The 24,433-nt window shown below is 44.1% G+C and overlaps 1 protein-coding gene and 1 long non-coding RNA gene across 3 annotated transcripts in view; one reads left to right on the top strand and one right to left on the bottom strand.

The window, feature by feature from the left end:
* The first annotated feature begins 649 nt into the window (after window positions 1-649).
* Window positions 650-24,269, top strand: LOC146973339 (protein FAM53B-like). Of its 2 annotated transcripts, none has more exons than XM_085799802.1 (5): window positions 650-805; window positions 10,689-10,962; window positions 13,480-13,534; window positions 15,270-16,147; window positions 22,980-24,269. In XM_085799802.1, exons 2-5 carry the CDS (start codon window positions 10,882-10,884, stop codon window positions 23,331-23,333), a joined length of 1,368 nt encoding a protein of 455 aa, XP_085655928.1. In that variant the 5' UTR covers window positions 650-805; window positions 10,689-10,881; the 3' UTR covers window positions 23,334-24,269. The 2 variants fall into 2 exon arrangements, with proteins under 2 accessions (XP_085655928.1, XP_085655927.1); XM_085799801.1 differs by having other exon boundaries at window positions 650-808.
* Window positions 3,987-24,433, bottom strand: part of LOC146973336 (uncharacterized) — a 93,703-nt gene continuing 73,256 nt past the window's right edge. The window contains exon 3 of the long non-coding RNA XR_015037749.1: window positions 3,987-4,292. This is a non-coding gene — a long non-coding RNA (uncharacterized LOC146973336). The remainder of the gene's footprint in view (window positions 4,293-24,433) is intronic.

Here is a 24,433-nt window from a genome sequence, read left to right as displayed (position 1 = left end):
ACTTTAATGCTTTCAAGGGCATTTCATACACTTTCACACAATCCCTTTTCAGCAGTGACTACCATGTCTACACCACTGCATAATATAAAATCTCGCCAACAAGTACATTTTGATAGATTTATCTAATTTTCCTAGGCTTTAGCTACTTGTCTGGGTCCTTGTTTTAAGTCCACCAGAGAGGGCTAGGAGCGAGAAGCAGTGTGTTGTGGAAACTTTTTGCTTAGTTAAGTTGTGTAAAGTAAACTTTTCCTAGTGGTACTGAGATGTCAACAGCGATTTGCATCATTAACAACAACGAAAGGCATAGTAATGAAGAAAAAAAAAAAAAAAGGAGCACATGAGTATTGTAAATGGCTTGGGGAGGATCGCAGTGGAACATACCAACTCGGAAGGGGTGTTCGTTATACCTAAAACTTCGAGTTATGTGTAGTGAACGCTGAAAATGTGTGTTTATTTTAATGAATGATGATTAATGACAGATTTCAATGAGCTGTAAACCAGACGAATACGAAGGGGGAAACCTAATCGATCAGTTTACCACCCCCGTCTCCCTCCGACCGCCCCCCTCTGTCTGCGCGGTTGGTCTGTACGCGGATATTGTTACAATCAATGCTGAGAGCTGAAAGCAGCAGTGAGCTCTCAGCTGCTCGCAGTCCTGCTGGGTCCTGCGCTGGCCACGCCGAGCTCGTTGGCTGCAACTCCAAGAACCCTTTGTGATTTCTTTTGTTTTTTAATTTTTAATTTTTTCCCTCTGCCTTCCCTTTGTTGAAGATGACCTAACTTCGACAGAGCCTCTGCTGGCCAGGTAGTAGGGCATTTGTTCAGATACATGATCATTACAGCTGTGTTCAGGCATGCATCATCATGTTTCTTCTTTCTCTCATGTGAAGTTTACTTTGTTTGCTCATGCTGGGTTTTTTCCTCTCTGTGACTCAAACATAAGATGACAACATTAAGTTGCATTAGTTGTAATAGCATTGTGTCATTCAGTCCCTGCTACCTTTAAACCAGTGCACCTCAAAAAAGTGCAGCTTGTGGCAACTTGCACCTTTTTGTGGGTGTTAAATTATTGACTCCAGTTTAGTTATTACAACATTTCTGGTCTAAATCAGCTGAGGTGGAGTTTTTTTTTTTCTTTCTTTTTTTGCAAGTGAGTCCCAGCATCTGTATATGACAACATGTTTGCTCACTCAAGCCTGACCAACCTGTTGCTGCATCAAATAAGGTTCTTCTGCTTATGGGCTTTTCAAGGGGGTGGGGGAGTTGGGAGTAGAGGGGGGGTCGCACACAAGCTCTACGAGCCTGAAAAACTCCCCTCCATCTATCACCCCTCGTAATAAAGCTCGTGCTGTTGTCAAACAGTACCTGTAGGTGGAGAAGGCAGTGCGGTTGCCCTGCAGCTCGTATTGACACAAAGCTCCTCACCACAGTCTGTGAGAGGAGATTGAGATACGCTCCGGGTGCTTTGAGTCACAAGGCCTGGTTGTGTATCTCTCACCAATCTCCACCACACATTCGGGGTTATGTTTCCTCTTGAAAGACTGATCTGCAATCACCAATTCTCTGCTTTTCTGAACACTTTCATTTTATGCTGAAGAGGTTGAAACTGACTGGGTCCTTCCTCTATTTTGTTTCTGTAGTATGGGCAGAGATATGAGACTGCATCCTTAGAGTCCAATCAAAATACACACTGTTATGACTACGCACCAGAGAGTCATACAATACACCACATTTATCTTATGACTCATTTATAAAACTGAGCTTACCTATATTGATAAGAGGTGATTACAAATAAATGAATCACATTTACAGTGTGTAAAGACTTTGCCCACACACACACAAGCCTCAGAACTGTTCTTATAGTTTCTATTTATATTTGGTGGTTGTGTGTCTTAATCACAGGGAAGGCGTCATATATTCATATTGCAACTACTTTATTGCCTGCTTGGTTCAGAATGAAAGTGGAGCACCATGGCTGTGTGTGAAGTCTTTAACAGCTTATTTGTCAGCATTGTTTCCCTTCTTTTGTAGGTTAGGAGGTAACTGTCGGTGCTTATGTTTTGCCCTTTCTAATATTGCACGGCAGTTGGTTGATCTTTGTGGACACCATAAACAAAGTACCACGAAGAACTGGTTTGGTACCAGGGTACCCTAATTGAAAATACCTGGAAATGTTTCCTGCTGCCGCCATAGCAGCGGTTGTCCTTGACTCTCTGGGATGGATGGCTGGTTTGGTTTAACTAAACAAGAAATGTCAGTAGTAGCTGTGTCAAGGATCCTGCAGAGAAAACCCTCTCGCCTTAATGCAAAAAGTGTAGCTGAAATTGAGGTCGGAAGGGAAGCGGAGAGCAGGGCAAGGATTTCACTACATGTCAGCTCTAGTGTCTAATTACAAAGGGGATGTTGATAAGGGTGCCTCACAAATACTGGCTCAGAGGAAACCTGTTCTGAGCGACTTCAAATCTGCCTCTCCTGGTTTTGGAGGATCACGATGACTGCTAACCTTGCTTTGATTTCCAAAATAAACCATCGCTGGAATGTCACAGCTCGGTGTGAACAAGCATTTACAGCTATCAAATGTTATCATGTGAGCCTGCAAATGTGTTGTTTGCAGTACCTGTTGATTTTTATCACATGAGGAGCGGGCTGATACTGGTGCCAATACCTGAGTTTCTGTAGCTGTGCAAAAACTATGTGTTTTGACTACAGCAAAAAATATCATTTAAATCTGTACATATGTCATTACTAAGTAAAAAAAAATGTTTAGATGGCAGTTTTTATATGTTATAGGGAATATTTGGTCTTTATTCTGAAAGAAATTTTGGCCCATTATCAGTGAGTAACAATTCAACAAATCACATTGACTGATTATCACTTTTTCTTTAGTGGAGCACAACTTGATGCTCTGCACTTGTACCCAACAACAGCTCTGGCATTGTCAGCCTGCACACTCGTTTTGGACATACTATAGACATAATTTATGGAGGCAATTAAGGCCGGTGGGTTTTTTAAAGGGGATCGCTCTGCGCTCCAGTGTGTGCTTAAGACGCTCACACTGGCAGTGCCTTTGTGTCGCAGGCAAAAGGCCCTATTAGAGCTCCATTCTGTCAGTGCGCAGCTGTGTGCCTGTGTGCTGAGCGAGCCACTGGTCCATTCTCCGTCTGTGTGTACAACTCTCACTCAGTCCACACACTGACGCACATGCTGCCACTTTCCTCACTATGTCAGTTTTTCTGTTGTTTTGCCTTCTGTGTATTTCAGTCTCACGTTTTTTTTTCCTCCTTGTTTTTTTTCCGCTGCTGTTTGTCTTTCTGTTCCTCTAATGCTGTGGCTCTCTTTTCTTTCACTCATTCTCTGGCCTGAGGCATTATGCAAAGCTATCAGAAAAGGATTGTTAGCCATGCCTGTCTGTGCCTCCATGCTACTCTCTGTTCATTTCAGAGGCTTCCCTTTCTTCTCTGTGACCTGCAGTCATAACCGCTGCTGCCTCAAACGCAGTGAAACTCGTTCCACTTGGCTGTAGGGAATTTTTAAAAAAAAAAATACTTTGGTTGTTTCACAGTATGTTTTATTTCTATGCTGTTATTCATCATTTTGTATATTCCTTGCTCATTAACATGATAGATTTGTAAGTCTGGCGTCTCGACTCCCACAGAGCCAAAGACCTGCAGCTGAAAAGAAAAGAAAAGAGGCATTCTCACATACACCAGAGAAGCACTCCCCAACCCCCCAAGACAGGCACCAGGCTCTGCTTAGAGATGAAAAGCATTCTGGGATGTAGTGGGAAAGCTCCCATCAACACATCCCACGAAGATGTTTCTGTGTGGTAATAGTTAGGAATCACTTTTTTGGGGGGTCTGGTATTACTTATTTACTTTTTAATCTTTGTCTGAGAAAAGTGACAATTAATTCCCATAGATTTGTTATGAGCCAGTCGATCACTACAATCCGACATGTGGCCCTTTGCTGCCTTTCAACGCCTCTTTCTCCCCAACTTTCCTGTCAGTCTCCCACTGTCTTTATCAAATTAAAGACTAAAACCAATCCCAAAAGTAACTTAAAAAAAAAAAAAGTGGTGCAGAGAAAAAGGATTGTGTATGCGTCATAGTTCAGGTGAGCTAATGTTTTGTCTTATTGTTGCCTTGCCTTTTGATGTCCCCTCAGTTGTGAATGGCCGTAGCTGACATTCTTCTGATGGGCTTCTCCTCAAAATGGCAGCCGTCACGTAGCTCCTGTGTGAATCACGTTGATGTGGATCACCAGTCTGGTGGAACAATACCTCAGTTGCGTCCCTAGGAAAAAGAGAAATGAAAGCTAATGTTTGTGTTTGACACAGACAACCTAATTTGATGTATTTATAGAAGTGGTTTTCCATAGTTGTGATAAAACACCCAGCTTCCCCTTCAAGATACACTATAGCTCTTACAGTTAAAGCGTTCCTCATTAAAACCTGCCACTTAGATCCAGAGGAAGTTGATCTTTGTGCAAGCCTAGGCTTGAGGACGGAGCCAGTGTGTCCTGACAATCCTGCCTGCACAAAGAAGGCCAGTGATCATGGGGAAGTATGTCATAACTCCTGACTGCTTTGTGCCATGGTATATTGTTCTAATTGGTTCACAGGAGTCGGGGTTGAGTCTGTCAGCTTGTTTTACATACACCTGCAGGTTATTTCAAACAACGGCACAAGACTGAACACCAGCAAGCAGCAAGATTTGCAACCAATTAGCTTCCTGGCAGAGAATCAGCTGATGTCAGGAAGCAGATTTAGGATGGTGCAGACGGAGATGTTGCTGAAGTGTTGCAATACTCTTCCTCCTACTTTCTTATTGACGAGTTTATGGATTGTAAACCACAGTTTAGTCAGCCGTAGAGTCAAGGTGTCTTCCTGTTCAGCTTTAAAGAATAGAGAACTCAAACATATTTTTAATTTTAAACTATTTTTAGCCTCGTAAACAGTAGCCTATGTGATGTTTAAGTGAAAACACCCAAAACTGCACCACATCTGTTGATTTGACTTGCACTGGGATATTTTGCACCCCGCTACACACTATGCTGAGCAGTCAGAGGGTCCATATGGTGAGCTGAGCCCCCTTGTGAATGAATGAATGGGCTGAAGGAATGCTGCTCATAGTTTTCTTTCTGACAGTCCCATACACCCATACACACTCTCAACCCCCAATAATGCACAGTTTCAGCGTGGCATTATGTAACAGCACAGCAGCAATGTCCCGTTATTGGTTGATTGGTAGTGACAACCTGTATATAACATCACTTGCTTATACAACGTAGGAGTGGTCCTTCTTATTGGGCCGAGCAATTGCAGAGGATTGCAAGCAGCACTGGAGGCTCCCATGTAATGTATCCCTGATGGATTAGGGCTCTGGTTAGTGTGTGCAGAACAGAACAGGCACTCATGGATAATGGAAGAAACCACGGGCGGAAAGGCAGGGATTGATAGAAGAGGGGGGGGGCAGTGTAATTAGTGGGGTACCTGATGTATGGAGAGCCATGGCATGCGAGGGTCAGTCCAGGGGGCAGGAGGCCCCATACCTTCCTGAAACACTGAACACTGAACTGAAACACCTGATGCTACGCCTGTCAAACTCTTTATGATTTCAGCTAAGCCAGTCCTGGTCTGAGACACACGGGTCGACCTGGACTGGAGTGAAATTCAGACTGCATAAATGGAGAAGTTGTGTCATGATAGGAGGTTGTTCAATAGTCCAGTTTCCTATAACAAACATGCACACTGATAAAGACTTGATAGTTGTGCAGATATTATTCTTTAGTTGCAGGGTGATGTCTGCTTTTTTAGACCAACAGTTGTCACTGTTATGCTTTGTTTTGTATTTGGTTTCTATGGCTACCTATTAAATTCCTTGTAACGGAGTACTTCTTAGCAACTGTTTCATAAAATAAGTCAGAGAGAGAGACTGGTCACCAGAAATATCCGAGAGAAAATCTTCCTGGATTGATTTTCAGTTGAAAAAATGCTTTGATTCTCGGTGCTGTGACCAGATGATTTGAGGTTATTACATGTTGTTCCTGAGTTATCTGCTCTCTGGCAGTAAATGCAACAATAACTGATATGATATGCTAAGCTATTCTTATCTTAAAACTATCACAGTAAAGTAAACATTGTGGTGGTGATGAGCCGAGTCACTACTTACTTTATGGTGGAGCTTACTTACAGTAAATGGTAATGTAAAATGATGGTGATGATGGCACTAGTGTGTAATTAAACAGAAAGCCTTGATGAGTGAGTCTGTGCGACACTGACTTTGTGTAACAATGCGTTGAGGATGTCACTCAGGTTTTGCTCTCTGCATGCATTCGGTAAAGTCCGTGCCTTCCACACCCAATTCAGCGACGGCATGTGACCACAAGGGAAGCGGCACCCGCGTATACCACAAAGGGAAGTGAACTTTCATATGGGTGTTGTGCTAGTGTGTCTTCATGCCAAGTAAGCAATGCGAACAACACTAGTGTTAACTGGACTGTCAGGTTGCCTTGTGAGAAAAGGCCCCAAGAAGTTCTTTGAGTTATGATTCCTGCTTCTGTTGTCTTTTTACAGAGCTGTTGTTCCTGGTAACACCTCCTATTTCAAAGTAAAAAAAAAAAGTGAATGATCTTTTTAAATTGCTCATTAAGTAGAGACTTTAAGTGCTGGTTGTATTTATGTAAAGGTTGATGGTCACTGTCGTTGGAGAAACGATCTGGGGAATCTGTAGCAGAAGGCCAGAACCTGGCTACTGACAACGCGTAAACTTTGACTGAATGAGCACTTCATTGTTGATGCACTTCTGAAGATCTAGTGGTGTGATGGCGTGTTGTTTTTGGCCGGCGTTCCCCTGCCAGTGGGTACTAGGGTGATGGCCAGAGGATTCAGTGGTATGTCTTGACCTCCCAGGACCATTTTTACGACCTCGGCCGCATTATATGAAAGAGGGGTGGCTGTGTGTTCACCCTGAATTAACAATCCACACCGCAGACTTTCACAAAGGAATGGCTCTTACTTTTATTCAATGGCAACTACAAAAAACCTGAGTGTGCAAAACTTTTCCTTTTGATGTTTTAATTTTGTTTCCCATGTGAACGTCCAGCTTCTTGCACCGTGAAGTGTGTTAGAACGCACAGCCTGTTTGATTAGAGAAAACTATAAAAGCGAGAAAATGAGTTGATCACTGACTTTTAACCTTTTCAAATTAAGAATCTTAAGTTTTCCACTTGCGTCACCCACACAGTGTTTTGTTTGTTCGGTGCTCATCGTTTCATTGGTATGAAATGAGTCGCTTTCCTCTCAGCTGCAGCCACCGATCAAAGTCTTGACACCAGACGCGCTCTGCACAAGTATGCAGTTACCAGAGCCAATTGGTGATGGACACCAAACACCCCGTCACAGAACTTTAGGGGGCCCCAAATAGGCTTCTATTCATCTGCCTGTACAAATCACAGCCTGGGCAAAGAGCCATATTATCTTAGCTGCCCTTTCTAGTGCCCTCCTGAGTCACTGGCTATTGTGAGCCAAGAGCTGCTGCCTGCACCCCGGCATACACAAATCTGACCAGAATTAACATTAGATTTGAGTCCACCATGGAGGTCAAATTTGGCTACATGGACCTTGAATGTTTTATAGGCCCAAACAATAACATGGTCTCCTTCAGTTTCGTCTCAGTCAAATGTTGAATGAAACCAAATTTGACACAACACTGCAAGTCTATACATCGCCTCTTAGACATTTGCATGGGATAGGCATTACTGAAAGTAGGATGACTATGATTACACCACTTGCTGGGTTGTCATTGATCTGTGCTGCTGACTTTCAAACTGGAAAATCATGGCAGCTGGCAGCTGTCCTTAAAATGTCAAAATCTATTTACCTGAATCAATCCTTAGGCAGAAATAGAACATCCAGTTACAGGGACACATGCATCTGGACATCTGTAACACCTTGTTTAAATTACATATACAACATTGAGAAGCAGTAAATCAATTTGTCATTGTAGCCACTCCCTTTTGTGCACTGATCGTTCTGGTTTTTTTCAGCAAAGGATGTAGAACAGAGCTTGTGGGGTTTCGGCTGGTTTCATAAGACTATATTTAACAGCCCACATAATGGAAATAGTTAGAGTCTGACCCATCAAACCTGTAGGTGGGTGTCTGGCAAATTGATTTCTGTCTAGATTTTCTTTTTAGTGGGACAGCAAGTCAAACAATACAGCCTTTTAATAAGCAGTGAAAGTCTTATCTGATCAGTGGAGGCTCCACAGTTCCCTCTCCATTAAGCTCTGGTTTCCCCATCATGAGGAGTCGCTTCATTAAGTAAGCATGGATCGAGGGTTGAATTCACACTCGGCCTGCCCTCTCCCATGACCCCACTTGCCAGTCACTGTGCGCGCACACGAGCGCAGGTTAGCATAAATAGTCATGCACGTACAGACACACATGCGCACACACATCCGTTCTCACTGTGGAGGTTGCCGTCTCAGCCCGGCAGGAGCACCTCACACTTCCTCACTGCATCAGCAAACGGCAACACTGTAACAACCTTTACACATAACCGTCATGCTCCTCGACTCGCGCACAAACCCCGTTACATCGCCGCGCCCATTACTCACTGTCAGTCCTAATCAGTAAAGTAATCTGCAAAACTGATCAAGAAGAACATTCCCTTCTCCTCTGACTCCCACCACCAATACCAGCCCCTCTCGCCTGCGGAGGCCCAGTTGTGCTCCAATGACTCTCCAGGATAAATGGAGATAATGGGAGTCATATGCTAGCAGTTGGTTTGGGGCAGGCCTACATGAAACATTTATAGTCCTCATGTAGTCATGGGGCTGGAGAAGAGGGAAGGGATAGAGATGACATAGTAAAACAACAAGATATGACTAGAGTGGTATACAACTGCTTTATCTAACCCCTGTGTGAACAACCCCACCTCTGTGTTTTCTTTTATAGTATGCCATTTTACTGTGCACAAGTTTCTGTCATTTACTACCCAGCGTGCACTTGCATCCGTCTCTCCAAAGGATGTTATATAAGGGCAGCGACCCTTTCCTAACACGAAACCGCATGTTGAACGCCGGGCAAGGCTAACATGGTTGGTAGGCCTGGAAGATCCATTAGCCTCATGTGTTGCTCCACAGCAGAAAGCTGTCATTAGCCAGCACTTGATTGGGGGATCTGAACCATGCTGGTACTCTCTAATTCAATGTGTCAGTGTGTTCGGTGGTTGGCTAATGAAGGAGAAAGGCTCAAGCCCAAGGTCACTGCAGTTATTCCTACTTTTGTCCTCCTCCACCACCGCCGCCCCCGCACCAGGGGTAAAGAAAGCGTAACCGAACCTGCCCATGATTTACTCAGATCTTCCCCATGCATTATGTAGCATCAAAACGTCTGAGCAGAGCAGACATGACAGGGCATGTTTGTCCATCTGCCTTCCATATAACTCCCTCTGAGGGTTTTAAGAGTAAATGTCATGCTCCTGCAGCTACTGTCTGTGCTTTACCATCTGTGTGTGCAGGCAGTCAATGCAGCAACCGCAAGCTCCATATATGTTCCTTTTCTATTCATGTGTCTTCTTAGCCACTAAAGCACTCACATGATGCGGGTGATGTCGTTTTCCCAGATTAGCCGCCAGACTTTGCTTTCTGTTACAGTATGTTTACTTTCCCATTTGTTCAGTGGATTAAGCTGACGTGCAAAACATTCTATTATTTATTTACAGGCGTAAGGAGACAGTTTTTCCATATGGAAGCAAGCATGTACTGTATGTGACTATAAATGTTAGGGTGTTAAAGAAATGAATGGAAAAATATAAATTACTACTCCCTCTTTTCAACCTGTGTATATGTGCTGTGAAATAATCCTATTCATTTGATTTTTGCTGGTGAAAATTGATCCCTGGCTTGAAAGAGAGGAGAGAGAAGCAATAAGGTTCAAACAAGAGCTGGTTTTACATGTACTGTATGTGATTATGTCCTCTCGTACCTTACGAAATGAGTGATTGTAACAAATATTTCACAATATACAATAAAGCATGCCCTACTTCATTTATGGTTAAATGGAAAGTAGGCTACTGCTGTATTCGCCTCAGTGAGGACACAGCATTACTACGGCAATTTGGTTTCACTTCCAATTAGGTTTGTGAGAAATTTTTGTAGCAGCAGATAGACCAATTCACAAGATCCCCTCCAGACATGTTTTAAGACATATTCTAATTCTGACTTTTTTTATGTGCATCTGGTATGTTGTTTCCCCCCACAGAAGAGTTTGTTCAAATTCTTCAGTGTTCCTCATTTAGGACTTGAATCTATGAATACTCAAATAATATTGATTTCAAAAGTTTAATTCTCAGACGAAAAGTCCGCTCTCAGTGCACTGATGTCTGCATGGTGCTTGTGTGAGAGAGAGCACCAACTAAACAGCTTAGTAAAGGAAAAGGCACTGTAGCCTAATTGCAGTTTGCATGCATCTATTCACATGTCTTATTTATAGGGATTTTAGATGAGCTGTGTCCCAGACTGTTTTTTTCCACCTCTGCCTTTGTGGCAAAGTGGAAAATAAATACATGATAAAATCTGCCCTGTAATGGTCTGTTGTGATGAGATGACACGGTTTTAAACCTGCGAAGAAAACTTTGAGCGTCAATATTTATATTTTCCTCTCTTCTTATCTCTTTCCCTTAGACATCTTCCTACCTCCACCACCACCACCACCACCATCTTCAGCACTTTGAGGGCTGCTCTGCAGATGGGAGGTCACGAACCGGTCGTCTGCTTTGCTCAAATGCACTATCTGCCCTCCACCCTCATCTAAGATGGCTGCCCGTGGCCCTCTTCTCCTGCACCCAGACAGATCGGAGCAGAGCTGCGTGCTACCATGGTGATCATTTTATCCAAAACACTGGAAAAGAAGAAGGGTGTCAATGATGTAAGGTCCAAGAACACCGAGAGACGGCTGGTGAGAGAAACTTTATCTATACACACAGTCACACACACACACACACACAACAAACAGGTTGTTAGTTATTATAGACACAGTGTTTTTACATGCTGGGTGGTATAGTGTCCAAAATGAATATGCAATCATACTATAAAGTCAATGCACCTCAATGCCACTCCTGCCACTGGTAGTCACTTGGACACAGTGAGCGAGGGCGCCAACGCCACACCACAAGCTGCTAATCTGCAGTCGGCTAATGGTAGTGAGTAATTTTATATTTAGCTGTGTGTTTATCTTTTATTAATGTCCCCTTTTCTTGTATTGGTTGTTTAAGCTACAGCCTGGTGAGCAGAGATATCAATTTCATTTGTGTGTGTTCAATAGCATGAGATTTGCTGCATGATTAGCCTAGCTTAGCGTAACAGTTGAAAGCAGGAAGCTAGTTAACACAGCTAGGTTAAAAGTTAAAAAATAAAATAAAATAGGTAGTATGACTTGAAAAAAAAACATTTTTACAGCTTGTATGTTGTGCATTTAACATAACAGAAAACAAAGCAATGGTATAAAAGGGAGTTAGCTTGCAGAGGGTATGGTTAGCTAGCAGCCAATGATTGTGATGCTTGGGTTCACAGTGATGTTAATGCAGTGTGTTAATTTGGTGGTTTCTGGAGGATTTGGATGACTTTCTGTCTATTTTTGTTTGATTTTTTTTTTCTACAGAAAAGTCAGCCAAAATATTTCCATCTGTTTCCATGCTTCATATTTAAGATTAGGCCAAACATGCAACATGCATCTGTAGGCAGTTGACAAATAAAAATAGATAAATTAATGAGCAACAAACACAGATGCCTTTGAAGGCCTTTGAGCATGAAAAATTAAGTGAATCATACTGACTGAACACATATGGGACATGTTGGATTGTCCACTATCATCTCTCTGAGACAGCAAATGAGACTTGTAGGCTACAATCTCTGTCTAGATGCTGCTGGACCAAGATGAAACTCGTACACCCTCTTATTTGACTGTGTTTCCTAATATGTCAATGTTCTTTTAACATTTAATTTCACCCCTTGCCCAACGTGTTGCAACAAGCTTATAATGACCTGAGAAGCAACATGTTCAGTATGTTGCGTTTTTGGGAGGTTCCTCCTAAGAACTATTTCCTTTTTCGCAGACAGTACGCTTTGGTTTCAGTTCAAGTAATACACAAATACACATTTACATTTTATTTTTATCACCAATCCCCTTAGTTAGCACAATAGAAGAGCTGTGTAAAATCTGTAATCTGATCATAGCTCTCACTCATTTTGTCTCTGTTGTCTCTGCAAAAACTAAACACAACCTCCAGCCTCTCAAGTTATGGTGAATCAGAAAAATTCTTTAACACAGATAAACATCAAGATGTTTTTGGTAAGACAAGTTAGAGTCCCTCAGCAGTATCCTCCAAATTACATTCTTGTATGACCTTTAGAGCCTCACCAGGTCTTGACATCTCTTCTGCACTATTGTAGATATCAACTGCAAGCAAAATCAATCAATGTAGGAATTATTTTGATTTTCCTGTGTTGATATGGGTCAGGGTAAATGTCACTTTTTTGTTGACTGGACTGATTGTACTTATAGTCCCCTCCCAAGTTATGACCTTTTATCTTGGAATTTATACTCTACTGTACATCTCAAGAGTAATTTTTTTTCTGTCAGGATAATGATGACCTAGAGATGAGTCAGAGCTAAATACTATGACATTCATCTTTTGTCCTTTGTGTTGACTGTCTCCACCCTGTTGTAATTAGTGGTTTATGAAAAGCATAGGTGTCAGACTTTACGACGTATGGTCCCTAAATAACCTTGTTCTATATAAAAACTCAAACATAACCGGTTTGGTGTCATGTAAGGAAAATATCTATGGCTCCTGAGCTGCTAAATCCTCCTCTGTGTTTGCTATGTGCTATTTTCTGCTGAGCAGGTAGCAGACAGATGGTTTATCAGAGCGTTATTGGTGAACACATCAGCCCATTTCTGCAAACGAGCCTGACAAGAGCAATGAGCATGAACCAAAACAATAAAGTTGCAGGCTGTAAAACTAAACTGTGAGCTAAGAGATGCTGTAAAGCTCCATGGAGCTGAAGAGGGAAACTGCAGAGTCTGCATTACAGGCACCTTTCAACTGAGATTATAAAGAAATTGATTAGTGCAGCTTTTAAGTAAGCACTTCAAAGATGTATCTGGTTGAGGTGAAGTTATTTTAGCCATATTTATACTATTTGGCTGTGAAAGTGAATTTGCAGCATGATTTATGGTGAGATAAAAGGTGAAAACTCAACTCAAGTGCAAATAGCTTTGCACTTGAGTAAATATACCTCTTTACTTTCCATCTGTGGTTTACTATGTTCCTGGTCTAAAGGGGTATTAAACATGCAGAACTGATACCTATATTCTCATTTGGTTGTGGTGTGAAGGGAAAAATTTAGACTTTTGGTTTACTCTGTAAAGTTCCCTGACTGTCGGCCCTTCTGTTTGCCCGCTCCTCCACAGCGTGAGCTCCACACCATGAGCAGAGGGACCACCCTCTTCTCCTGTGGAACTGTGGGTGAGTCATCTCCATTCATGACATTTCTGTTTGTCTTTAGGCTACTTTTTTTTTTTTTTTTTTTGGCCTTTGCTTCCTCTTTTTCTTGCAATAAAACCTCTCGTCTGTCTGTTCTTTGCATTCGCTCAACATCTAGACAGAGAGCCGGTTGAGGTGGGATTCCTTTTTTGTCAAAACATAATTTCACAAATGTAATAGGATAATGGGTTGCCCCTCTGATTCCTTGATAAATTGAACCATGAAGGTGCGTGACCCCCCCTACTATAACCGTCTCATTGTTTATTCCCTCTGTCACATTCAGTCTCTCACTTCTCCCTTTCTTCAGCTGTCACTCATCCCCCTCTCATGATCAGGGTGCACCTGCCTCCACACAACGTTGCACACCGCTCTCATGGGAGTGAACTGTAATTGAATATGCTGTTGCCTATGTCAACAATTTCCCTCTGGCTCTGTTAGTGTCGCAGTAATTACCCCCTGTGTTAAAAGACATGCTACTGTAAATACAAGCCACTGCCCCCTCCACCCCCTCGCCATCACTCCCTGTCCTCTTTTCCTTTTGAGTGGAGGGGGGCTGACGTCACAGGGAGGGGTGTGGTTGTATCGTTTCCAGTCTTAATGTTGCAGTTAACATTGTCTATCGTGTCTTGTTAGTTCACCCAGCACTTGAGTCACTTGCTTTCAAAGGGTGGCTTTTTGAAGTTCATCCCTTTCTCCCTTTGTCGAGTTGTTTTCCTAACATTCCTGTCAGGTCGTCACTGTAGCCCCCGTACATTGTTTGTCCGCCCAAAACAATGATTTCCGTCCACCAGTCTCTGAGAGAGCACGCCAGAATTGGAGGCAAGTATCCCAAAAAGGATGGGATTTGGATCAGCGCATGGGTCCTTTTTGCCAAAATCGTCAAGCCACTATGGCACTTTACTGTAGGTGTATTATCTCCCACAAGTGCGTGATAGACTCCTTTGTGCGGATGGTGGGACAGCTGGCGAGTCGTACCGCTTTCCGATGCATAATCCTGCTCACCACTTGACTAATGGGACCGTCTTTCCAACTCTTTCACTGGCTGATTCATTTATCAGCAGTCGTGCAGGTCCAGGTTTGAAGTATTCAGGAATGTGGCCTCTGGAAGAAGCGTTCATAACCTTTAGTGAAATGACGTCTGTAAGACATTACAGATCTTCATAATGAGCACCACAAAATACTTGATAAATAAGATCCAGCTTCTCCAGACCTGATGTCTTAAAACCCATTTAGAATTAAATATCAGGTTTTAAACGCCACTTTGCTTGAGGAAAATGACTCACGTTCTTTACATCTCGCTGTCAGTTCAGCCTTTGGTTTCTGGCTTTCAGCTCGGTTACAAATGAGCAGTTCTGGTTTGCAGCTGTGCAGCTGCAGTGTTATTTCCTCAAGGCTCAATCCTGTCATTCCTTTGAAAACAAATGACTGATGACAAATTATTTTATTCCTTTTTTGAAATGCACCAAAACTCGTAAACTTCTGTTGATTTTTGTGCTTAGTGGTGTATTGCTGCCTTTAAGTGTGTGTTCAGTGTGTGTTCAGTCTGCACTCAGCAGACAGTTGTCTCCCTTTATTTTCCAAACATCTCCTCTTGCCTTAAGCGTGTATCCTGCCTGTTCGTGCCTTTGTGTCATTTAAAAACTTCATAGCTGCTGTGATCATGCAAGGGAGATAATGAGGTCACAGAGAGTGAGAATGTATGTCTTGAACATTGCAGAGGCAGATAGGTGGCTGGACCTGGGGCGGAGCTGTGCCATCCAGCAGAGAGCTCCATGCCAGTCCGGCGCCACCCTGGAGAGTCTGTGGGATGTGATGCCGGAGCCAGGGAGCGGCCACTGGGCCAAGGAGCCAGGCAGCGCCACGGCTATCACCAGCCTGATAGAAGATCTCAGCCTCAGCCACAGCAGCGTGACCAGCCCCGACTCCCACAGCACGTCATCCATCACTGCACACTACACCACTACAGCCACCGGCCAGGCTCCCACGGCTCCCCCGAGCAAACGCCAGTGTCGCTCGCTGTCGTTCTCCGATGAATTCGGTGGGTTCCGCTCCTCCTGGAGGCCCCAGGGCTCCCGGGTGTGGACGACGGTGGAGAAACGGAGGTGCCACAGTGGCGGAAGTGTTCGGGGAGGAGGGGGTTTCTCCGGCGGTCACTTTCCCATCATGCAGCGGAGCTCCAGCTTCAGTTTGCCCTCGCGCTCCAGTATCCCCTCAGACGGAGCCCTGGACTTACCGTTCTTCAACCAGCGACTGCCTCTCCACCCTCAGTTCACTGCCTCTCCCGTCTCCCCTACCTCTCCCTCTTCGCATCGTCACCACTCCCACCATCACCACTTCCTCCGGCCTCTCTCCCTCTCCCACGAGCAGATCAGCCTGCCGGAGCTCCAGAGGGAAGAAGCGTCGGAGGCCAGCTCCCCAGACTCCACCCCAGAACTGGGGAGGCGAGCCGGCCAGAGAGCCGGGGGTCCGGGGTGTCTGTCCCGGAGCAAGTCCCAGCCCTGCGTGCTAAACGACAAAAAGATTGGTATGAAGCGCAGGAGACCGGAAGATGCCCAGGAGCAGCGGCCCTCCCTGGACCTGGCAAAGATGACTCAGGTTAGCTGGAAAAGTTGAACACACACGGACACGCACAGACAAGCACACATACTCACAATCATGTGAATGTTAACTCATTAAATTTCACTCATATCACAGGGTTTAGGATCACTTACGTGCTCTGATTGAACATAAATCAGCATCGGCTTATTGCTAATTTTGTTTTACGGCTGCTAAATGGGCTCTATTGCACTTGGTTAAATCCTGGATCAATCGCTCTGACCACACAGACAAGTACCTTTTTGTTCCCGAGACCAAGTGGAGGTTCAAGAGATCCTCAAAACGTAACTGGGCCTTTCTCTCTCTGGGTCTGATCAGGGGCTGGATTAAATCAAGCAGAATTAAGTTTTCTGGGTTGTTGGTCCAAGGCTTCAGGGCTAAGTGATCTCAGGCCTCCTTCCTTCCAGCTCAGGGAGTGGCGCTCACTAAAGAAGCATTCCTCATGTTCGGTCACGCTGCCTAGCGCCACACTCTAGCAAGCCTGGCTCAAGTTTGTCATCTCATTTAGTCTGCTGGGTAAACAGCCTTTCCAAAAGTTGACCCCCCCCTCAAAATTCATTTGATTCCTCTCTGCAGCTCCTACTGCATATTTTTATCTTTCATTCACTGCACTGCTCCGCCCCTCTGTCTACTGTAAAGGCATTTAGAGCACCCAAAGGTGATTAATAGTGGGGGGATATTTGGATGCATAGCACTCTGGATCTCTTTCCCTCATGACAAGAGTTTGTTTGTTCTTATATGAGATCAGAGGAAGCAGTGGAACAGCCAGAGAGTACAAATGACCTCCGGACAAACCCAAACCAAGAATAGAACCATAGAAGTATCTTGATAGCATGCGTTGTTTTGACACTTGGCAGTGCTCTGATGTTTTTACGAGGACCAAAAAAAATCTTGATCTTGTATCACATCCTGCTTCATTAGTCATTTGAATGCACTTGAAATTGTGACTAAAAGTGACAGCAGCAGCAGCAGCAGCAGCAGCCACTGACATCACAGCCAACCTGTTCTGGATAGCCCAGTTTCCCTGCACTCATATGACTGGCTAAAATACCTCCTGTTCAGGAAATACTGTCCTTTTCCTTTTTCTTTTATTAGAACGTGCCATCAATTTATCCCTCCACCCTCCCTTCCTCTTCCCAAAGATTTGTGTTCCCAGCCTTTCACCCTCAGGACCTAGCCAGGGTTGGATCAACAGGGCTTTGGTAATGGAGCCTAGCGAGCATGTTTCCTCTAGTCATGCCAGCTGCTAAGAGGGGAAAAATCAAGCACGATGATCACACACGTACTCACAGATTCACAGACACACACACACATGGAGTCAGGTTTTTTTTTTTGGTTAATTCTAGTTGCGGCAAGGATTAAAACGCAGGAGCACACGTCAGCAGATGATTGTGAAAGTATCATCTGTTCTCAGTGACTAACTGGCAGAGCCATTGTTTCTCACCTCTATCTTTTCCTTCACAACTCAGTCTTAACTTGATGGTGGTCTCTTGATAATCCTGCCTGCCAGGGTAGTATTATGCCACATTAAATTAAATAACCGGGAAGTCCTAAACTACAGTACAGGCACCCAGATTTGCATAGTTGTCGTGAGAAACCAGGTGGTTTGAGCCAAATGGAAAGGGGAAAGCTTATAGTTGGCAAACTGTCTGGAAAAGGAAGCGATAGCGTGGAAACGAAGGGTTCGTTACAACTTTTCAACTGAGGACTCAGCATGAAAGTTGCCATCAGGGTTGGGCATAGATACGATTGATTTATTTCTTTTTACAACCTCTTGTGAGAAGCTCTGCATGATTTTGCACAAAGGGTTAATACCTGTTATAAATGTCAGAATCACATCATACAGTATTTATGGCATTTTATTATTGTACTCAAGATGTTTCAGGACACACCTGATGTGTGAACTGAACTTTTTAATTGACCCACTCCTTCCCAAGAAGTGGGTGAGTCCCATCATAACACACCCGCTTGGCCCCGTCTGACAACGTAAATTAAGCGTTATTACTTCTCCTCACACCTACACATACACACTTCCTCTATTGTGTGTGAATGTGGAATACAGTCTAAAGTCCAGGTAAAGAAAAAGTAAAGCAATTAGCGCATGTGCATCTGTAATTTTCCAGTGACATTCGCAGCAGCACAGATGTTTATTTCTTAATTTTCTGGACAATAAATACAAAAAAAAAGACAGTCTGTTGGTGGTTTAGGAGGTACAACAACGTGGGTCAACTCATAACAAGTCCCCAGTGTGTGTTGTCAGTGGAACATGGTGTAATTTGGCCTCTAGATTCCTCGACCACGTCAATGAAGGAGGGTGTGAATTCTGGGGATGCATGTCGTGCTAATCGGCTATAACTCTGACTACTGCGGGGATTTACGTGTGGTCACCCCCAAATTCCACGAATATACTCCCTGTCAGCCATGCGTATCAGTTCACTGCTCTGTTTGCTGCTTCATTTTCTTTCTGTCTTTTTTTAAAATTTTATCCCTGGCTGCCCTTCCACCTCGGCCCTTCGTTGTTTTTTCCTCTGCATAGCGAGCTGTCGGACTGGGAATGTTATCTTTTGATATCTTGGCCACTTGCTGATTGATTGTTGACGCAGCTCTCACTTTGCTTTTGAGGAAACGGCCAGTGTCCAGCGGCCCCGCCAGGGCAGATTCACTCGGATGTATGTTTGTCCTCGCGGCCTCGGTTGACAACTCCACTTGGATCATCCTCACCATTTTGAGGACAAAATTACAGGCTATCGTTGGCTCGGCTGTGTTCGCAGCAGAGGTGGTAAAAGGGGTCGTGTTGAGAGTGAGCGTGTGCGGTTGCCCGTGCGTTCAGGGGGGAAATGGCAGGGCAGAGAAAGGGTCTATTATTTCTGCAGGGAAGCTGGCAGACAAACTCCTCACTCCTCTCTATTAATATCTTCTCGCTGGCCCACGTTCGAGGCGCTCCGCTCATCCCCTCCTCTTTCCATCGCGCTCCATTCCTGGGATGGCAGACATGGTGATCATAGCTGAGTGTCAAGCCCCACAGGCCGGAGGGAACACCTAGGTGGGCGTCTGGAGGTGCGGCAGTCACCATGTTGTGCAGGGACATGATATTAACCCTCTCTGCTTGTTCAACCTTTGCTCAAAGCTAACCCTCCTGCATTTATCTCTTTTTTCCATCTCTTGCGAGGTATTCGCACGTATCTTTCTGCCACGCATTCTCTCTGTGGTACAGTGAACGCCAGACAAATGCACGGACTGAAGCAAAGGTGTTCACACGGAGACACCAACAGAGATAACTGATGCAGCGTTGTGCAACTATGTAGTCTGGCTGTCAGGAATGAGTTAAGCATTCCTGTCTTTGCTTGCACCTCTGCCCTCTCTTTTGTTTTACAGTTGTTTGCTGTTGGAGGTCTGTTTGCCTCTCTCCCTCAGAGCAGTGGACGCCGGTGTTGATCTGACCTGATTTCAGCACAGAAATATATACTCATATCTTGAATCTATACATTGAATATATTGTACAGAGCTTGCACGATTCTTCTTCTTGTTGTTTTTGTCTCAAAGTCATAGTAAACGTAATTGTCTCAGGAAATCCGGGTGGTGGAGGTGTAGAAACACAAAGCAATCGTAAAAATATATACAAATACAGCAACACAATAAATAGTGGCCCCTTTCCTTCCCATAACACATACACTCACTCACTCACTCACTCACACCCACACACACCCTCAATTAACATACAGTAGGCTACATGTACTTGAGATACCAACTCTGCATCAGAATTAGAGTCAGAAATGTTGCACCATACAAGTGTTGCACAAGAATTACTGTTGCACATTGCTCTCGCCAGAGAATCATCAAATCTTTTCTTGTTTTGTGGCCTTTTCCTTTAACACCCTGATCAAAAACAAAGGATCCTTCCTCTGCGCCGCGAGCTTGGCTGGGACCTGCTGTGTAGAAGGTGAGCAGGGTCACTGAGGATGTGCTCAGTCTTACTCAGAATGAGGTCTTTCCACAAACCGAGCGAGCGAGCGAGCAGCAGCCGACGTCTGGTCACACCCAATGACTCTGCTTGCCATCTTGATCATGCGCTGCAACTTATCTCGGTGTCTGGTTGCGCATGTTACCAAATACACGAGTCAGGGCCAAAGGACAGGATGCTCCGAAGGACAGTCTCGTAAAACAGTTGCAATATATGACGATCGACATCGGTGTAGTTTTAAGAAGAAGATTCATTTGAACTTTTCCATTGCTGTTTTCTCCTCACTCTCTGAGTGGGGGTTCATATGAGCACATATAGACCTTTCTGTATATGCAGTGTGTGTGCTTATTTGTCTGTGTTGGTGCACAGCAGGACCTTTGCCATTGTGCTTAGCAGGGTGTTGTTTATTGTTTGCTCTAATTATCAGGAGGATATTTGCTTAACCTCTTGACTTGTGTTTGTGCTTCTCCCAGAGCAGCTGCCTTTTGATCCCATATTGTAGTCAATGTATTTACAGTGGACGTTTTGTTGTGTTTGCCATGAACAGGACTAAAGGCTAATACCAGAATAAGTTATAAGTATAAAGGAGTGTTGTTGTGTTTCTGCATGACCTTGGTGAAGGATTAAGAAAATGAGAAACTAGTCGTGCTGTTACAGAGTAATCCATCAGATCTCCTGAATGGATTAATCTGATAGTTTGTGGTATTTATGACTTGCATTTATCACAAATAGCTTTTTAATTGATTTGCACTCTTTCATTTCCCCTTTATCTCAGTCAGACTCCACCTTCCTAACTCAGGTTTCAGACTGGGTATATGTGATACCCTGGAAATGATGTGTGTGTGTGTACTGGATGTAATGTGTAGCACAAATGCCTTTTAATTTGAAAGATGAGTCATTCATCGGTTTAGTATCACAGTGTCAGATGATATTGTTTACAGTTTTTGTTTTGCTGTGTTGTGAGCGACTCTGCTTTGTTTTTCTACCCCCAGTGCTCGACACATGTGTAACTCCAAACACAGCTCTGAGACCTGGGCTGTTAACGCACCACATGAACTAGAAGTGCAAACTTAAAGAGAGCTCCAACAAGTTTACGCACGACGCTCAGTTATGAGGCGTACTACTCGGCCTCTGAAAACAATTATATAATGTTCTCTGTGGCTTTGGTGCAGCTTTTCTAAATTGGAAAAATAACCCTGATGGTGCCTGTAATGGTTTAATTAGAGACTATCTAGCTGCATTCTGGGAAATGCACTGTTCAGGGTTTTAGACCAAAAGTTAGGATGTATATTTGTCGTCTTTTTAAAAAATGTTTATGTTCATCTCTGAACTGTGTGAAAATGAAATACTAAATCACTAGAATACTCCTTTAATCCAACTTTAACATGTTAATCTCTCAGTCTGAGAATGATGAGATCAAAAAAACCAAACTCTTGGCTCTGGCAGTGACTTACGAGACATGACAGCACCAAATTAGAGCCTACATGCATGTGTTTTGATGGTGAATATAGTTCATGTGTGTGTGTGTGTGTGTGTGTGTGTGTGTGTGTGTGTGTGTGTGTGTGTGTGTGTGTGTGTGTGTGTGTGTATGTATGGACCTAATCCATCTGGGTTGGGGTACATACTGTAGTAGAAATCCTACCCCACTCCCCCTGACCTGCCACCACACCCACCCAAATCCCAGTCAGCTTGAGTAGATTTTATAGAAAGCATATTGCGGAGCGACTGCCTCTGCCCCCCCCTCCCTCCCTTCGCCTTTCCTTTCGTCTCCTCCTCTGCTGTGATAATTAGTAGTGGGGTAATACCGGGGGTAGAGCAGAGAAAGCCAGGGCTCAGAAATCCCCTTTTCCACTCCAGTGGGGTAACTACAGCGTGGGCCTCCCACCTCCTCACATGATCACCTCAAGCGTTTGCAGATGAACGCTCCTGCATCTAAGGAGCTAACATTTAAAAATCAATCCAGCCAAAGTAAGACAGCCAAAAATTCAGTGTTATAGTTTGGAGTTTGGATCGTGCTGAATCGGGGCGGGAGGGGGGGGGGTCTCTAAAGTGAGACTTAAGAAAGGGAGACTCCCACCTCATTGTAACAGGAAAAGCAATGTCCTAACACATGCTAGGGAACATTAGAGGTGTCTGTCATGTAAGCCAATGCTCTATAGAGGGAACCTCATCTCTATTCACCTCCATGCCTCCAACATCTGCTGCTGGGGCACTCCAGAGATCATTAACCCTTTCACTGCGCTGCATGGCTGCTTGTCTTTGTTGCCGAGAGGAATTCACGACGGAAAGAAAAGCATGAAAGCAAAACGGGAGACAACTACTTAGTGGATTAAATCTCTTTAAGGTCAAATGTAGGGAGCAAAAACCCCGACCGCATGTGGTCGTACATTCATTCTCCTAAAGAGCACACAACTATAAACCAGCATAACAACTGTGAATAACACTGGCTTGGACAAGAAATGTCCTCCACTACTCAGTGTTGGGTTTCCAGTCACAGTGGCCTACGGTGCAGTTTGAAACAAGATACCTTTTGTGGTTTGCAACTCCTCTCAGTGTTTTGTGTTTTGTTTTCTCATAAGATCCAGAAGGTTTTATTTTCTGCGTGCGTTCTTCGATGACTCGTGTGTGTGTGTGTGTACTCGTGTGCTTATGTGTTTACATGCTCACATGCCAACGATGAAAGAGCAGGCCAGCTTTTGGCTGCCTGAACCGAAACCCAATCTCAAACTGGCATTCTGGAAAACCCTGAGCCTCGAGTCCATTCGCCTCCTCCACACTCACAAACCATTCTTCTTTAATAGCCAGAATGTGAACAAGTGGTCAACAAACTAACACTTATCTTTTGTTTTTCTTTTTGTCTCTCCCATTCAGAAACTTCAGACTTTTCAGAGCTTGAGCTGCCCCGGATTCTCGGCCACGGACGTCTGCCAGTCAGGCCGACCGCTGCCCTTCCCCGAGACCTCCGGCCAACCAGATTCAGACTTCACCGCTGTGTCCGAGCTCGGACTGGAGTCGCGGCAGGAAGTCGCGGGAGATGATGAGGAAGAGGATTCATCCTACGAAGAGCTGGACAGCGATTCGGCTTGTAGCGTGGACTCGCGGCCCGGGTCCCCCATGCGCATCATGGGCGGTAAATGCACCCTCTGGAAGGGTGACTGTGGGACACAGAGGGACATTTTCCAGCTGGGGGGAGAGCTTGACCTCGACCAGATTGAACGAAACTGAACATTTTATAGGAAATTTTAAAAGACTGTGTCTGGACTGTGGTAGAGGGTATCTGGACGTTGACGATGGCTACGAAGAAGGTCTGTGAGGAAGAGGAAGAAGATGGCGTTTGTTTTGAAAGGGAAAAAAAGGGAAGGATAAAGAAAGTGATAAAGATAATGAAGGATTGGGTATGTTGTTAGCAGCTGGTTTCTTAATGACACATTTGCCTTGAACATTCTTACTGTTTGAATCAAAAAGCCGTGACCTTAGTTGTTTTTTTTGTCAGGGGGAAGTGGAGGGGGGGGGGTTATTCAGCTTAACTCAGGAGTGGGAAAGTGAGGGTTAGTCTTAAGAAAAAAAAACCTCCCAGCCCCCACTGTCTTCTCAACCTGATGACCTTTCCAAAGTCGGCTAACTTTAGGTTTGTAGTACTGTAGCAGTAGCTGGGCTCTCCTGTATTTAGCTCCAGTTTGTTTTTCAGAGAAAGTGAAGTGGGGGAGTCAAGGATGGGGTGAAAAAGAAGAGAGGGGTAAACATGAGGGAGAGGTATCCCCTCACAGATTTACCTTTGACCTTCCTCATCCTCTTTATCTTTAGTGCACACATGAAAATCTGATTTTTGATTTTTTTTTTTTTTTTCTTTTGCTGAATGTAGGCTCAATAAGCTTTACGAGGAGTTCGGAAATTGACAGTGCCTTCTTTTGGATGCTTGCTCTCCCAGTTCTCTTCAAGACACTGGCCTCAATCAAAGCCACCATTTCTGACCTGTTTTTGTAGTTTCTTCATATGCAAATTGTATATTTGAATTTAACACTGAATCTCAAGTTTTCAGTCCTAATATCAATGTATATTTTTCTAAGTAACTGTTTTTTATGAGCTGTTTGTGAAGGAGCAAGAATACAAGGTCTTTCTTCTAACAGAATGGACATGAAATAAATTTACAACCTGCACTCATACTGTATGTCTGGTTCTATTTTCACTTATTAATGACTGCTTTGTGCTCGACGTGAGGTTTTCTGTAGAAGACAGATTTCACTTTTGGCAGATCAAAAGTCAGAATAAGCTGCAGAGTTTCCAGATACACTTTAGAAGTTGTACTCGCTCTCCCCCGCACTCAC

Source organism: Trachurus japonicus, chromosome 15 (assembly GCF_045865225.1).
Source record: "Trachurus japonicus isolate A0001 chromosome 15, Traja_1.0".
NCBI lineage: Eukaryota > Metazoa > Chordata > Actinopteri > Carangiformes > Carangidae > Trachurus > Trachurus japonicus.
This window is presented reverse-complemented; position numbering and strand designations above follow the sequence as displayed.